General features: G+C 38.1%; 1 protein-coding gene and 1 long non-coding RNA gene across 5 annotated transcripts in view; one reads left to right on the forward strand and one right to left on the reverse strand.

Moving 5' to 3' along the window:
* The window catches only part of DLEU7 (deleted in lymphocytic leukemia 7), a 54,758-nt gene that overhangs the window by 19,735 nt on the left and 18,243 nt on the right, over positions 1–16,780 (reverse strand). For 2 of the 4 annotated variants that reach the window (XR_008512679.2, XR_002911068.3), the window contains exon 3: positions 6,793–6,882. Coding sequence is in view for 1 of the 4 variants with exons in the window: in XM_002824283.5 (XP_002824329.3) it covers positions 6,676–6,882 (207 nt within the window). In the remaining 3 variants the exon portion in view is untranslated. Of the gene's footprint in view, positions 1–5,977; positions 6,883–16,780 lie in introns of those variants that run through there. The other 2 variants (XR_008512678.2, XM_002824283.5) reach the window with 2 other exon arrangements.
* On the forward strand, positions 2,053–7,412 carry LOC134759893 (uncharacterized). The gene is made up of 3 exons (XR_010136780.1): positions 2,053–3,606; positions 6,520–6,614; positions 6,986–7,412. It is a non-coding gene; the product is annotated as an uncharacterized LOC134759893 (long non-coding RNA).

Below are 16,780 nucleotides of genomic sequence, written 5' to 3' on the forward strand. Positions count from 1 at the left end.
CTGTGTATAAAAGAGCATCAGCACTTCCTAGACATTATGAAAAGTGTCATTTGTGAGGAGCACTATATTTTTTCATTTGGGCAAATCAACAAACCAAGTGCATTTGAGGAATTCTTTAAGGTGGGTCTGTGGATATCCCAAGGACATTAATTTTCCAGATTATCCCACTGCTTTCTTCATGTTTGGGATTACAGCATCAGGCTTAGTGTACCTCTTCCCCTCTCCTCCCTCCATCTGCACTACCCCCGCCACACACACACACACGGCGCCAAGCTTTGCTGTCCTCCTGTATTCTCGAGCTCCATTCAGAGCTGGAATACAGGTGCAGGGAGGCAGGGGTCTTTGCAGAATCTCCTCTCTCCCTTTTGTACCAACCTAAGCCAACACTGTCTTCTCCAACTTGTTTCTAGGATCCCTGTGAATTGGTTTTTCTGCCAGATACCCTTATGCTCCATAGGCATTTTGTAATGCTTTTTTTTAAGGAAAAAGAAAATAAATCCGTGATTATTATCAAAGTCTCCACCAAGTCAAGGGGAACAAATTATTGGTACTTCTGTGCCAGGAAAGATTTCTGCCAACCTTGGAAGTGTCTCCTGAATTATGACTGTATGCATGGAGCAGATATGAACTTGTCTGCAAGAAGAGAAATTTATAAACTATGGTTCGGCTTCAAATACCATTTCTATTGAGCAAAGCAGTAAACATGTCACATCCAACAAAGGTAAAACTCTCTGGTAACACATACTGGGGCTGTGACAGCCTAGGCCTTTGGTTCTGGTATGTAGCTAAGTGAAACCAGGACTGTGGTAATTTCTTGGCTGTAGAATGGAACACTGGGATCCCTGATGAGGACACCCAGATGATATGGAACACTGCTAGTTGAAGTTCTGCTGAATTAAATGTGTCTTGAAACTCACGAATCTACAAGATTTGCACTCCTCTCAGATAGATTTACTGCATGAGGATCTGGCACCAGAGCATGAAGGAAAAATGGAAAATGGAGCCAAATGTTGGAGGGAATTTTAAGATGTGGAAGATTTGGTTCTTGCAGTCCTATGTTCTGTCAGAAGCAAGTGTCCAGATGGCTTCCTACCCTCCAAAGGCCTTCATTTAAATCAAGAAATGGAAAACAGCCAAAGGAACCTGAAGATAGTTCCTCAATCAGTGTAAGGCATGCAGTCAAAAGGATGTAAGATAAGCTGATCTGGGAGCTCTTGGAGCTGCCAGGAGATTACAGAATACAGTGAGGAGAGCATCTCAAGACAAGAGCAGGGGACAGGTACCATCTTGTCACTCCTGTATCCAGCTCTAATTAAAAGATCACCAGTATGTCCCCGACTTTTATTCTATATGAAAATGTGTTTCCACCGTCCAGAAATTCATTATTATAGATCATCTAAAAATAAGAATTAAAGGAAATGGGAGGGTGAAACAGTTAAGGAAATTCAATGGAGAAAACATCAGATGATGTGACTTTTTTCAGAGTTATAAAACGACATCCACAACCTGTCTTTATGCAAGTGTCACACATTACCCAAGGTACTACATGGTCTTAAATTTGAAAAACACAGTCTGACTCTGAAGTGAGAGAGAAAAGGAGAAACACTACATGGGAAAGTTGAGGAGAAAAGGCCACTCAGAATGGCCCAGGCTGGCCCAGTCATTGTTAGGATGACCATCACGATTATTAATCATTTATTGAGTGATTGCTACATGATTGTTTTTAACTCAACACCTGCCTAAAATGCACTGATCAATTTAATCCTTAAAATGATTCTTTTCACTTTTTTTGGGTTTAGATATTTACCAAAAAACATAAGTGACTAACCACAAGACTTAATTCATCAAATATTTATTGAGCTGTTACCCTGTTCTAGGCACTGCTGCTGTACAGAGAATACAGCTGTGAACAACATCCCTGGCGCTTTCGTTCTAGAGAGGAAAAACAGTTATATTCATTTCTTATGGCTGCTGCAACAGATTACCGCAAACTGGGTGGCTTCTAACAACGGAAATGTATTCTCTCATGGTTCTGAAGACCAGAAGGCCCAAATCAAGATGGCCCCAGTGCAGCACTCCCTCTGAAGGCACTAGAGGAGAATTTGCTCCTGGCCTCTTTCAGCTTCTGGTAGCTGTCAGCATTCCCTGACTGTGGGCCCGTCACTGTACTCTCTGTTCCCATGGACACATTTCTTCCTCTCCTCTTCTGCCTGTGTTCTCTCACTTTGCCTTTTTCTTGTAACCACATTTGTGATGGCATTTGGGGTCCACCCAGATAATCCCAAACAATTTCACCACAATATCCCTCATGTAATCACATCTGTTACCATCTAAGGTAATATTCACTTTATTGCAATATATGATAATATTCACAGGTCCCTTTGATTAAGATAAACATAACTTTTGGGGCCACCATTTAGCCACTACAATAGGCAATAAAAACATAAACAAATTCAGGCCATTGTGAGAGCAACAAAGAAAACAAAGCAAGGAATAGGGATAAGAGAGTAATAGGGGATGCTATTTTTGCTGAGGGGGCTAGAGAGGACCTCCCTGTTGTGGAGGCTTTGGAGCAGAGACCTCCTTGAAATAGATGAGAAACGTTGTTCTGGCAGAGGGAAGAGCAAGTGCAAAGGCCATAGGATTAATCGTTGTATTTGAAGAGGTGAGTGGTAAAGAGACTCGTGTCTTAGATGTGTAGTAGGAGATGGTTCCAAAAGGCAGAATTTGGATTTTATTCTGAGTAAAAAGGGAAGCTATTGGTAGAGCAGAGACGTAATTGAGCTAATGTTTTTTACTGTGGCTGATGTGTGGAGAATAGACTATAGAGAGCAGAGAAGTACTATGACCACTCAGGGAGGTACTGCAATATTCCAGGCAGGAGACAATAGTGCCTAGGACCAGAATAGTGGCTATGGAAGTAGTGAGAAGTGATCTGATTTGAGACATGTTTTGAAGGTTGACCCAACAGGATTTGCTGATTGAGTGAATTTAGCTGACACTAATAGGGAAGTCAAGGATGTCGCTAATGTTTTTTGCCTATGTGACTGGAAGGATAAGAGCCATAGCCAACTGAAATTTGAAAGATGGCAGAGAAGCAGTCTTGGGAATCCATAATTCCATTTTGGAATTCGAAATGACTTTCGGCATCCAAGTAGAGATATTCCGTAGTCAGTTGAACACAGAAGTCTGGAGCTCAGGGTGAAGGACATACATTGGGCATCATTAGTGAATAGCCAGTATTGTAAATCACCAACTAGTAGGTGTAGTTAGAGAAAAGGACCAAAACTGAGCCCCAAAGCACTACACAATTAAGAAATCAAGAGATGTGGAAGAACCAGGACAAAGGTCTGTAAAGTAAGCCAATGAAGAAGTAAAACCATGAAAGTCTGCTGACCTGGAAAACAAATAAGAAAGTGACTCAAGGAGGGAACAGTCAACTGCATCAAAAGCTGATGATAGATCAAGTAATATGAGGATTGTGACTCTACTATGGAATTTATCAGTGAGACGGTCATCAGGAGTCTTGACAAGAGAAGTTTTGATGGCGTTGTGGGCACAAATCCATTTGGAGTGGATTCAAAAGGGAATCGGACAAAAAGAATTGTAAGCAACTAATTTGGACAATTATTCCAATGAATTTTGCTGTTAAGAGGAGCAAAAAAACAGAGCAATAGCCAGAGGAATTTTTTTTGAGTCGGAGATACTATAACATAATATCATGCTGACTCAGTGATATTATGAGAGGCAAAAATTGATAATGCAAGCAAGAGAATGAATGTGAGTGAGAAGGGACAGAGTCCAGAGCCTTAGTGGCCAACCAGCCTTGCACAGGAGCAGGGCGGCCCTCCTTATAACAGAAGCAAACTCGGAGTACCTGTGTACAGATGCAGGGTAGGTAGACCTGCTAGTGAGACGAGGAACATGCTCTTCTGATGGCTTCCATTGTCCCTGTGCAATCAGAAGCAAGCTCATCAGCTGAGAATGAGAAGAGTAAACAAGGGTAAAGTTTGAAAAGGTGTGGAAGAGTCTTCAGGGAGTGAATTGTTAAGGCCAGCAGTGAATTATCTAGTGAATTTTCCAGAACAGCGCTATCTCATAGAAATATAATGCAAACCATCCATGGAATATTAAGTTTTCTAGTACCCATATTGAAAACATGAAAAGAAATAGGTACAATTAATTTTAATGGTATATTTTACTTAACCCAACATATTCAAAATATTATCATTTCAACATGTAATCAGTATAAACAGTATCAAGATATTTTAGATTCTTTTGTTTTAGTAATAAGTTTTCAAAAGCCAGTGTGCATTTTACATTTTCAGCACATCTCAATTCAGATGAGCCACATTTTAAGTGCTCAGTAGCCACGTGCAGCCAGTGCTACCATACTGAACATTGCAGGTCTAGGAAATGAAGTAGGGCTAATGGAGAATGCCAAGGGTCCCTGGAGATTGGGAGCCACGAGCTGAAGTGAGATTGGTATGGCTGGGTGTTTTTCTCCAGCGATATTCAGAGCTCCTCTACAGACATGGAGTAGGCAGAGAGCTGGACTTGACCAGGGATTGAGTTTTGCAAGCAGCATTCAACCAAAGGGAAAAAAGGGAAGGGAACTGGTGGCATGTGGCACCAACTGATTATGCAGACTGACCATAGAACATAAGACACCAAAGTTAGCATGGGGTGGGGGAGGGGTGTAAAAAGGTGGTAGGGGCAACCAAAGTTCTAGTAGCATCATAGAACTTTAAGAACTGTAGATGCTATGCAACATACAAAGATGTCTAGATAATCCCTGTCTTCAGCAAGCTAATCTTGACAGCAGATTTACCAACAACTATGCTATTAAGATGGCATGTGATAAACACCAGAAAAGTAGCACAAAATGTGTTCTATGGGAGTTCAGAAGAGGAAGAGTTCACCTCTGGCTAGGATGGCCCATGAGGGTTCATGGAGGGGGTGGTGGGTAAGTCAGATCTTGAAGGATGAATAGGAATTTTGTCAGCATATAGGAAACATGGTACAAAGTGAGGAAAAAGCACAAGCACAGACAGAAAATAAAAAAATGTTCGCTATTTCTTTGGGTAAGGTAAAAAAAAACCTTAATATTCATTGAGGGAATCATTAATTACAATGGGGTAGGCAGCATATAAATAATGATGGCTCTTGAAAGAAAAGTACAGAGCTAATTTCCCTGGGGGAAGAAAGACCTCATCATAAAAGAAAGGCATCCCCCCAGAATATAATGTTTCTTAGGTGTGGGAAAACTGAGTGGCAAAGATTATTCTCAAGAAATAAATGCCCACCGCTTCTCAGCCTTTTGGCTGAGATCAAGTGAAGAAATAAATGCCCTTTATTTCTGACCCACCTCACCCCTACACACTCATGCACATGTACACACATGAGCGCACACACACACACACGCATGCACACAGACACACAGAGCGTCCGCCTTTCCTTTAGAATTCAGTATCATATACTTGGTTCCCTTCTCTGGAAATGGTCAGTTACGTCCAAAGAGAAGCAATATGTTTACCTTTCATTCTCAGATTCTGGAAGAAAACCTTTAGAACCAACTAGGATTAGAGTGGGTGAGATTAAAAAGGCTTTGATTACTATTAACACCTTAGAAATAGTACTGTACTCCCACCACGCAGGCCCAGCTGATGATTCTTTTAGAAAACAAGCTGCACATAATCACTATAATCTTTTTTTTCTAAATCTGTTGCTGTTTCTATTAAAATTTTAAGGGAAAAAATAGCATTTTACTTTGGCTTTCAACACAGTCATCATTGAACAACAAGAAATTTAGTTTTTCCTAAGTATGTGTGGACTGTTGTTGAAAAAAAAAAAAAAAATCACCTTCGCTCTTCCTGGATCTAAATGGTTTGGGAAACCTGCCAGTAGATCCACTCCTTCCCTTTTTTTAAAGAATTTCCTACTTCAACCAGAATATTTAGAAACAGTAAAAGCTAGACTTTTCCACATGAGACTTTAATAATACTGTGCTTTGTGTTTACATATCATACATGATTGCTACTTCATAGTTCACTATCACTTTAAGTTTTTAAATTAGTATATAAAAGCACAAGGTTTAGAAGCAACTCTTCTCTGCTCAACAGTAAGTTATTAATGTCAGGATTGAAACTTATAATTACTGACGCATGTAGTCCTACAAAGATCGTTCTTATAAAAGGAAGTGTCCAGTAAGTATTAACAGAACATAGCAATGATCAAATATCTCATTTATTCAAGGTAATTTTAATTTTAAGAACCATGGAAATTTAATTATATAAATAACCACATTAAACCCTTTAGACCTACATTAATATGAATACAAATTAAGGTATCATTCAATAAAAACTAATACTTAATATGAATAAATATATACATACATAATCAAATCAGTTTCACAAAGTAGAATGTATTTCAATCAGAAAGTCAGCAAATAGGTCAATATAGTTAAAAATATGAACTACTGCTTTAAAAAAATTTCATTAACATGCTATAATCCTGAAGGCTACAGATGCCACTGGTCAGACTGCTCCACGTACCATCAAGTCTTTCCGCTTTGGATATAAAAACATCCATTGTCTGCTGACTCAATTAGGAAGGTAAGGTATCTGGTTCTCTTAACAGTGCTGGCTGTGGTTTTACTCCCAATGCCTTTAACACTCATATGTCTGGGAGATTCTGTAAGATCTGTCTCAAGGAAGCACAGGCTACCACATGGGCATCTGAAGGAAAATTAGCAAGTGACTGAATCAGCTTCTTGACTATTGTCTTCAAACACTGGTGGGCAGCATTCAAGTCTCTGTCAAACTGCTGTCCTTCAATCTGTAGAGCCAAATGACTGCAGATGTTTCTAAACTCAACACTATCCTGAAATGAACAACAAACACAAACGAGAAATTAGATAGGTTATGGGGGACATTTGTTGTACTTTGCTTACCCAGCTTCCATTCTTTTTCTCTTCTGGTGACAGCACTCTGTTTTTTTTATTTCTTGGAAAACTACACCCCATTCTTAGCCTATGCAGTTGGACCAAAGCTGATCACAACTCCAGGGACCAGGCCAATCACAGCGTGGACTGATCAGAATGGACAGATGATCTAAGCCAAGGCCAATAGGCCACAGGCCCAGAATATCTGCTAGACAAGACCTAAAGAGGATCTGCTATCCTCTTTAACTGAGGCTGTTGGAAAATATCTTGCCACCATAAGGATAACATCCAAATGAGAATGAAGCCAACACAGAAGAAAGGAGAACCAAGCGATTAAAAGAGCCAGATTCTAATCTAATACTTTCTGAGTATGTGGCTCTAGCTATACTTGAACAATAAACCCCAAGATTTTTTGGCCATCTCGGTCAATAAATATCACTTTTTTACTTAACCCAGTTGGACATGAGTTTCTGTTACTTGTTCCTAAAAGAACTGTGACAAATACACAAATAGCCTGTGTTTCTATTATCCCATACTCACTGTGTTCAGTAGTTCAGTATTCCAATACAGAATTTGTTATTTAACGGACATGGTCTCAAGAAACCCCCAAATGCCAATTTAGAAAGAACAGTTCCCAGGTAGTTTAAAAGAAGGAGGTAATTCAATATTTTTAATCCCTAAATGGTTTATTTTCTAAAATCCATTGCAAATAAATGGTACATTTGGATGATTCCACATCAAAGATAATGTTGAATATACAATCTCTTTTCAGTATAGGGAAATGACGTCCCCTGGACTTCTGGTTCTGGCAACAAAACTATAACTTAGTTTTCCTAAGGAATTCTCTTTGCTACTGAATTCCTAAAATTCTAAATAAAAATAGGGCAAACATCCTTTCTGAGCTTGCAAGAAAATAAGAGAAATCACTCAGAAGCCAAAAATTTTTTAAAGATTATTTTAGCTGCCTACCAGTACTATGAAGAAATGAAAGTTAGTCTCTCTTGGGCTGGGTTTGGGATGGAGAGTAAAGTTGTCCCTGAGAATGTGTAATAGAGGACCTGTATTACACAGTCATTTGACTTTGGAATTGCTCTCTGTACTAGATGAACATCCTGGGGACACTCATGCTAAGAAATTAACTTAAAATTTTGAACTAGGCTGAAATAGCCATGAACACATAGCAAAAACAAACAAAAACCTATTCCAGGGAAACATGTCAGCAACCATTGCCCTACAATAGTATTTGCATAATGCCTATGTTGAAGATGGAAGTCAAAATATGAAATTTAAAATACAATCTACCATGATATAGCAGATGCAATATGGGACAAGATTAAACTCAAATAATTTAAAATAGAGACTATAAAATATGTTTTAAATCAGCAGTCTCCAACATTTTGGCATCAGGGACCAGTTTTGCAGAAGACAATTTTTTTCTATGGCTGGTGGTGGCAAATGGTGTCGAGATGAAACTGTTCCACCTCTGATCATCAGGCATTAGATTCTCTTTTTTTTTTTTTAAGAGATGAGATAATTTTTTTCTATTTTAGTCAAATAATTAGTCATCCTTAAGTATTTCTGCATGCTTTATCAAATAAAAATTATTTTATGATTGGCAAAATTTTCTTGTTACCAATTATAAAATAAACCCAGTATGCACCTTAAAAAATAACAACCTTTTTCTTGAAGGGCAGATCACAACATGCTGACTATTTCATAATAAATTGAAGGTGAACAAAGGAGAAAATGCAGTACATTTGTACTTTGAGAAGAAACTAATTTCTAATACTTATGTGTCACCTTAATACTCATGTGTCACCTTATTCTGGCTGGCATGTAGTAGATGGCCCACAAGTGTTCAGTGATTGAATGAATGATTGGATGAATAAATATTATTCTTGAAAAAAATCATCTCAATAATTACTTCCTGATCATACTGGATACTGTCAGGTATAGTTTCAGAAAATATTCTGTAATTTAATTAATAAAACTGAGAATTAGAAGAAAGAAAATTTGCTGCTAAAGTACTGCCAAATATCCAGTTGTGTGGTGTGAATTTGGTAGCTTCGATAAGGCCTTCTTATTTACTCTAAAAATTTCTAATATTTTACTTGTTCTATTAGCCACCTATTATCTGATGATGAGTGGCTGGGATTTCTCCGTTAAATCTTCATTCTCTTAGCCCTAGTTTTACAATGATATTTAAGTGCAATCATTCTTGCAGATATTAACAGGAACACCTAGTGCTTTTCTTAACAACAGATTGAACTAAGATTATTATTTTTTTATTATACTTTAAGTTCTAGGGTACATGTGCACAACGTGCAGGTTTGTTACATATGTATACATGTGCCATGTTGGTGTGCTGCACCCATTAACTCGTCATTTACATTAGGTATATCTCCTAATGCTATCCCTCCCCCCTCCCCTGACCCCACGACAGGCCCCGATGTGTGATGTTCCCCACCCTGTGTCAAAGTGTTCTCATTGTTCAATTCCCACCTGTGAGAAGGAGCACACAACCTAGATCCTTCTCATGCACAATTCACAATAGGGTTTGTGCTCCTATGAGAATCTAATGCTGCTGCTGATAACAACAGGAGGAGGAGCTCAGGTGATAATGCTTGCTAACCTACTGCTCATCTCCTACTGTGCGGTGCGGTTCCTAACAGGCCACAGACCAGTTCCTGTTCATGGCCCGGGAATTAGGGACCTGTGCCTTAAATGATTAAAGATATAGAGGAAGAAATCAGAAAAGTGTTTTAAGAAAAAATAGGCTTGCAAAAGAAGCCCATCCACTTCTAAAAAATGATAATTATAGTAGAAATTTAAAACTTAATTGACAGCTTAAACACCTGATTAAACATATATAAAGTGAGGATGAGGAAACTAGATAATAAATGTGAAAAAAATGCCTTAGAATGCAAGATTACAAGTTGAAGATGTGGGCAATATGAATGAGAGGTTGAACAACATGGATGACAGAATGAGAAAGTCCAACAAACACTTCCAGGAGAACAACAGAGAGAATGGGAAAGAGGCAATATTCAAAGAGAACAATGGATTAGAATTATACAGAGTAGATCCAAAACAGAAATCTTTATATTAAGGAAGTAAAATATGTCATAGGGAGAACAAGTTAAGTGAAATCCAAATCTAAACTCATCGAGGCAAAATTACTCTTAAAGGCAATCAGAAAGAAAAATACAGATGGACTTCAACGAATGACAAGACAGCAGCTGATTTCTCACCACAACAATAGAGAAGACAATGGAATAATAGCTTCAAATAACTGTCAACCTAGAATTTTTTTTTATTCCTACCAAACTATCATTTAAAACTCAGGGAAAAATAAATATGCTCTCATTTAAAAGGGTAGAATTACCACTAATAGACTCTCACAGTTAGATATTTCTGAAGACATAATTCTGAAAGAGGAAATTCAACTGAAAATGGTTGAGATTCAGGATGCAACAGTGAACAAAAAACTCAAAAACATGGTATAAATCTAAAGAATTCATTGTTTAAAACAAAAATTATAAAAACTAACGTGGAGTTTAGGACATCTAAATGTGGTAAATGAATGACGGTTCATTTTAGAACCATCTGAGCAAGATGTTTCTCAAATGCTGAACAGCAGTGACATGTCGAATAGAGTGGCACTCTAAGCACTGTATTATTCAAGAGAAAGGTGGCAAGCTCATAAATTTCAGACTTGTTAGGTACATGTGTGAAAAATGTAAGAGTTATTATTAAAAGTAGAGAAATAATACATAAAACTTCAAAATCAGCAGAGGGAAAAGATGAATTAAAATTTTATTGGCTGGGCACAGTGGCTCATGCCTGTAATCCCAACACTTTGGGAGGCTAAGGCAAGCAGATTGCTTGACTCCAGGAGTTCGAGACCAGCCTGGGCTACATGGCAAAACCCTGTCTCTAAAAAAAAAAAAAAAAAAAAAAAGCAAAAATTATCTGGGCAAGAGGGCATGCACCTGTGGTCCCAGCAACTCAGGAGGCTGAGGCGGGAAGATCACATTGAGCCCAGGAGGTCAAGGCTGCAGTGAGCAATGATCATGCCATTGCTCTCCAGCCTGGGCAACAGAGCGAGACCCTGTCTCAAAGAAAAAGAAAAAACAGATTATTGACTTTATGTATATAGAAAGTAAACTTGAGAAATAAAGACACAAACATAAGGCAAGGTAAACAGAAAGCACTAAAAAAGATAGTAGTAGTAAGCCTACACATATCAGAAAGCACAACAAGTGCAAAGCAATAAACTCAGCTTTTGGAAGATAGTGATTACTATATTGGTTTTATATGCTGTTTACAAGAAACACATTTAAAACTAAAACCACATAAAGATTGAAAGTGAATGGATATTTAAATATATGCCAAGCAAAGAGAAGCCAAAATAAAACCATAAAAAATCATTATTTGGGATGAAATAAACTATGACTAATAAAATGAATGATTCCCGAAGCAGATGTCACAATTTTGTACCTGTATGTCCCTAATATGATAATCATAACATACATTCAGTCTACACACATACAAGCTGATTTTAACTTAGCTTCCTCTGAAACTAGATAGATCAAACAACAAAACAGAGAAAGACTGAAAAACACTAATCACAAGCTTGAGCCAATGGAAATAAGAAAATATACATTATTGTCAAACATATGTGGGCTATTTATAAAGTTGACTATATTATAATGTCACAAAGCAAATCTCAACAAATATCAGAAAGACTCTATCATGCAAATCACAATGCAAATAAATGAGAAATCAATAACATAGATACCCTTCCCAAAACATGTGTGACTTAGAAAACCCACTTCTAAATAATTCATGGATCAGTGAAAAAATAATTGAAAATTTCAAATACTTTATACTGAACTATATCACAAATTTGTGGGATGTAGCCACAGTGAGAAATGCTTTGACTTAAATGATTATGTAAATAAAGAATAATCCCTGAAAATCCATGAGCCAAAAATTCAACTCAATAATGTAGGAAAAGAGAAACAGATACTGTCACTCAAAAAAAATGGAAGGAAGAACTAAAAGTTGAACCAAAGTTTGATGAGGGACCAGAGTTTCCTTCCTAATTCTGTCTATAAGGGGAAACTATTCTTCTCCCTATGAAAAACCGTGTTTTTTGACTGAGAAGGACCTGGGTTTCTGACAAAGTGCTTATTAGAAAACATCCCCCAGAAACAAAACCAATGTTCATTTCAACTTAGCAAACATGGCAGCAGGACAACCTGCGAGCTAGGTGCCAGGACAGAACCATACCATGCTCAAGGATTCGCAAGCTACCATACTTTTTGTTCTTTTCTCTTTAAAGCATTCTTGCTTCCCTACCTTTGTGTGTTGCTCATTTCTGCCCAGAAGGTGTCAAAGAGCTGTTTAGATCAAGCCTGTCCAACCTGTGGCTCAAGATGGCATTGAATGTAGCCCAACACAAATTTGTAAATTTTCTTAAAACACTGTAAGATTTTTTTGCGATTTTTAAAAAAAAATTAGCTCATCAGCTATCAGTAGTGTTAGTGTATTTTATGTGTGGCCCAAGACAATTCTTCTAATGTGGCCCAGGGAAGCCAAAAAATTGTACATCCCTGCTGTAGATGACCTATCCCATAGCTTATGGGGTGGCCTGTGTGCTGAAACATACTGCTAGGGAATGGGAAAGTAGGAGAGAAAAATCACTCTGGACTATTTCCTCAAGATCTACATCAAGGAAAATTGTCTGATTGCTTTATACAAGTAATCCAACACTAAGTACAAAGTATAAGGATCAAAGAAAACACGCAAGGGGAAATTCAAAATAGAAGGAACCACTAAAACGTGTGCTGACATGTGCCTATTAGCCAGTGTGCAAAGGAATTCATCACCCAAAGAAGACTAAAATGCCTTTAAAAATATAGTTGTGGGCCGAAAACCTGAAGTCAATTTCACGTTTTACTGTAAAGAATCAAAGAAGGCGTCGCTTGGGGAAATTACATGTAAAATAAAATTCGACTGCTGGGCTGTACTGGTCCCTGAGGCCCTGGGCAAACTTCAGATCTCTGGCAAGCTTTGCAAACTCACTTTATTTTACTATTCTAGTACAGTATTTCCTTTTTATCCTTTCTCAAATATATTAGCAAAGAAAACAAATTAATAGGAATAGGCTTTCCATGGGACTCTTAAGCCAGGGTAGGGAAAAATAAAACAGGTGTGTGCTTCTTTACCATTCGAGAAGGTCTGAAGGCCAACTCTGGATCCAATAATCATTGCCTTCGACCAAACTTCTGCTGAGTCTGCAGTGGAAGGTAGGGGTCACAAGTCACAGCATTAAGGCAATAGTATATTAAATGGCTCATGGGCTTTCAGTAGAAACTCACATGGTCAATATTGGTGATGATTTCACTTAGGATGCTTTCCATTCAACAACAGAGCCTATCCTCCCAGCCGCTTTTATTTAGCAAATCCCAGATGCTCCCAGAAATGATGTAATATCCTACACGATGCTTTGAGTACTTTGCCAGAATTAGAACTACATGGTTGAGCAATCTAAAAGCAGGTTTTGAAACTTCTAAAGCCTTGTGTAATTTCAGACTCTGGATATGAAATGTATTGATTACTACAGCAGTCCAAATTGATGGCCAGCATTTACATTTTTAAGCCAGTTGAGATACTCTCATGTGACTCAACTGATCTATTGGGGTAATGGCCTTGGCCTGTTTAACTCAGCTAAATGAATTAGTTAAATTTATTTCAAATGTGTATCAAGCCTCCACCACATGACTGGATAAAAGGCAATAAGATATGGTACTTGATCTATAAAGAGCTTATAACCTACTAGAGGGAAATGAGACACATAGGTCATATATCAAATGTCCATTGCAGTATGATAAGGGCTATGGTAAAAACACAAAACCCCAATTCTATGGAAGAATAGACATGTATACACTCATAATTTAAGCACAGCACAGGGTTCATGCAAAGCTCGTTCTGTCATGTGACTCCTTCCTATAGAGTGCTGGGTTTTTATTGTTCAAAATTCATTTGGACACACTAGAGAAATTCATGTGCTTAGGAGACAATCTAATCAAAGAAATAGCTCTAGTTTTTACAATATGGCTTATTAATTTTTAGCACATATCTGCCCTGAGGTAGGCAGAATAATAGACTTTCAGTACCTGTATGTTACCCCACATGGTACAGGGACTTTGCAGATGTTAGTTAGAATGGGAAGCTCTCCAGGTCATTACAAAGACCCAGGGGATGGAGACACAGTTCATTCCTTCAAGAGCACTGGACTTGCCATCGGAATGCTGGTTCTACCCCTTTGGACAAGCTATTATGCCTATGGAACACTCAGTTTTCTCATCTGTAAAATGGAAACAATAATAGCTACCACATTGAGGGGTTTCAAAAGTCAAATTAGCTCATGGATATGGAAGCTCTTTGTATTTTTTAAGTGGTCCTTTACATTAATAACTAAACGTATAGTGGACTCTGTTAGATGTTGGGAGATCAGTAAGGAGGAGGAGAGGGGAGGGGAGGGGAGGGGAGAGGGAAAAAGAAAGGGGAAGGGAAAAGAAAAGAGAAAGAAAAGAAAAAAATCTGCCTTGTAGAAACTTAGAATCTAATTGGTGAGATGAAATCTATCTGCAATTGTTCAGTAGGACTGTCACAAAAATAAGATTAAGGTTCAACAACAAAAGTGGAGGCCATCAGTAAGCTTCTTGCAGAAGAGGGGAATGGAGGCTTGCATGAAGTATCAGAGAAATGGTAGGTGGGAAGGACTACATTAGATACTACAAGATAGATAGGTGGTATGGAGGAAAGCATTATTTGGCTTATAGGCCCCTGTAACCAAAATAAATAACAGAAGCCGAAGTGTGGAGTCAAGAAGGGGCGGGGTCAGGGAGAAGGAGAACACTAGTCTGAAAAGAATAGAATTTTGTGTTGAATATGAGGACATGATTGTGTGGAAGGCCTTGAATGTCAGAGTAAAGTCCCTGAACACTTCCAATCATTGGATAACATGCAAACCAGCTTTTGAAGAACACTGGTCTGGCCCACACGCCTGAGCACCTACTCAGCACCAGACTGCAAGCTTGACTCATTCTATACCTTGTCTCACTCAGTGCTCACCACAATCCATGATAGATGAAAAGAAATTTTGCTTGAGGAGAGTATGTGATGTAGCTAAGTAACACAGCAAGTTAGTGACAGAGTTAAAATTAACTTCTGCCAGGGTTGAAGCAGAATTGATCGTGGTGGGTAAACTTTTTGATGTGCTACTGGATTCAGTTTGCCAGTATTTTACTGAGGATTTTCGCATCGATGTTCATCAGGGATATTGGCCTGAAATTTTCTTTTTTTCTTGTGTCTCTGCCAGGTTTTGGTATCAGGATGATGCTGGCCTCATAAAATGAGTTAGGAGGAGTCCCTTTTTTTCTACTATTTGGAATAGTTACAGAAGGAATGGTACCAGCTCCTCTTTGTACCTCTGGTGGAATTCGACTGTGAATCCGTCTGGTCCTGGGTTTTTTTTAGTTGGTAGGCTATTAATTACTGCCTCAATTTCAGAACTTAATATTGGTCTATTCAGGGATTCGACTTCTTCTTCGTTTGGTCTTGGGAGGGTATATGTGTCTAGGAATTTATCGATTTTCTTCTAGACTTCTAGCTTATTTGCACAGAGGTGTTTATAGTATTCTCTGATGGTAGTTTGTATTTCTTTGGTATCAGTGGTGATATCCCCTTTATCATTTTTATTGTGTCTATTTGATTCTTCTCTCTTTTCTCCTTTATTAATCTGGCTAGCAGTCTATTTTGTTAATCTTTTCAAAAAACCAGCTCCTGGATTCATTGATTTTTTGAAAGGTTTTTCATGTCTCTATCTCCTTCAGTTCTGCTCTAATTGTAGTTATTTACTGTCTTCTGCTAGCTTTTGAATTTGTTTGCTCTTGCTTCTCTAGTTCTTTTAATTGTGGTATTAGGGTGTCGATATTAGATCTTTCCCACTTTCTCCTGTGGGCATTTAGTGCTATAAATTTCCCTCTAAACACTACTTTAGCTGTGTCCCAGAGATTCTGGTACATTGTATCTTTGTTCTCATTGGTTTCAAAGAACTTATTTATTTCTGCCTTAATTTCATTATTTACTCAGCAGTCATTCAGGAGCAGGTTGTTCAGTTTCCATGTAGTTGTGCAGTTCTGAGTGAGTTTCTTAATCTGAGTTCTAATTTGATTGCACTGTGGTCTGAGAGACTGTTTGTATGATTTCCATTCTTTTGCATTTGCTGAGGAGTGTTCAACATATGCAAATCAATAAATGTAATCCATACATAAACAGAACCATTGGCAAAAACCACATGATTATCTCAATAGATGCACAAAAGTCCTTCGATAAAATTCAACAGCCCTTCATGCTAAAAACTCTTAAGGAACTAGGTATTGATAAAACATATCTCAAAATAGTAAGAGCTATTTATGACAAACACACAGCCAATATCATACTGAACGGGCAAAAGTTGGAAGCATTCACTTTGAAAACTGGCACAAAACAATGACACCCTCTCTCACCACTCCTATTCAACATAGTATTGGAAGTTCTGGCCAGGACAATCAGGCAAGAGAAAGAAATAAAGCGTACTCAAACAGGAAGAGAGGAAGTCAAATTGTCTCTGTTTGCAGATGACATGATTGTATATTTAGAAAACCCCATCATCTCAGCCCAAAATCTCCTTAAGCCGATAAGCAACTTCAGCAAAGTCTCAGGATACAAAATCAATGTGCCAAAATCACAAGCATTCTTATACACCAATAACAGACAAACAGA

This window comes from Pongo abelii, chromosome 14 (assembly GCF_028885655.2).
Source record: "Pongo abelii isolate AG06213 chromosome 14, NHGRI_mPonAbe1-v2.0_pri, whole genome shotgun sequence".
In the NCBI taxonomy this organism is placed as follows: domain Eukaryota; kingdom Metazoa; phylum Chordata; class Mammalia; order Primates; family Hominidae; genus Pongo; species Pongo abelii.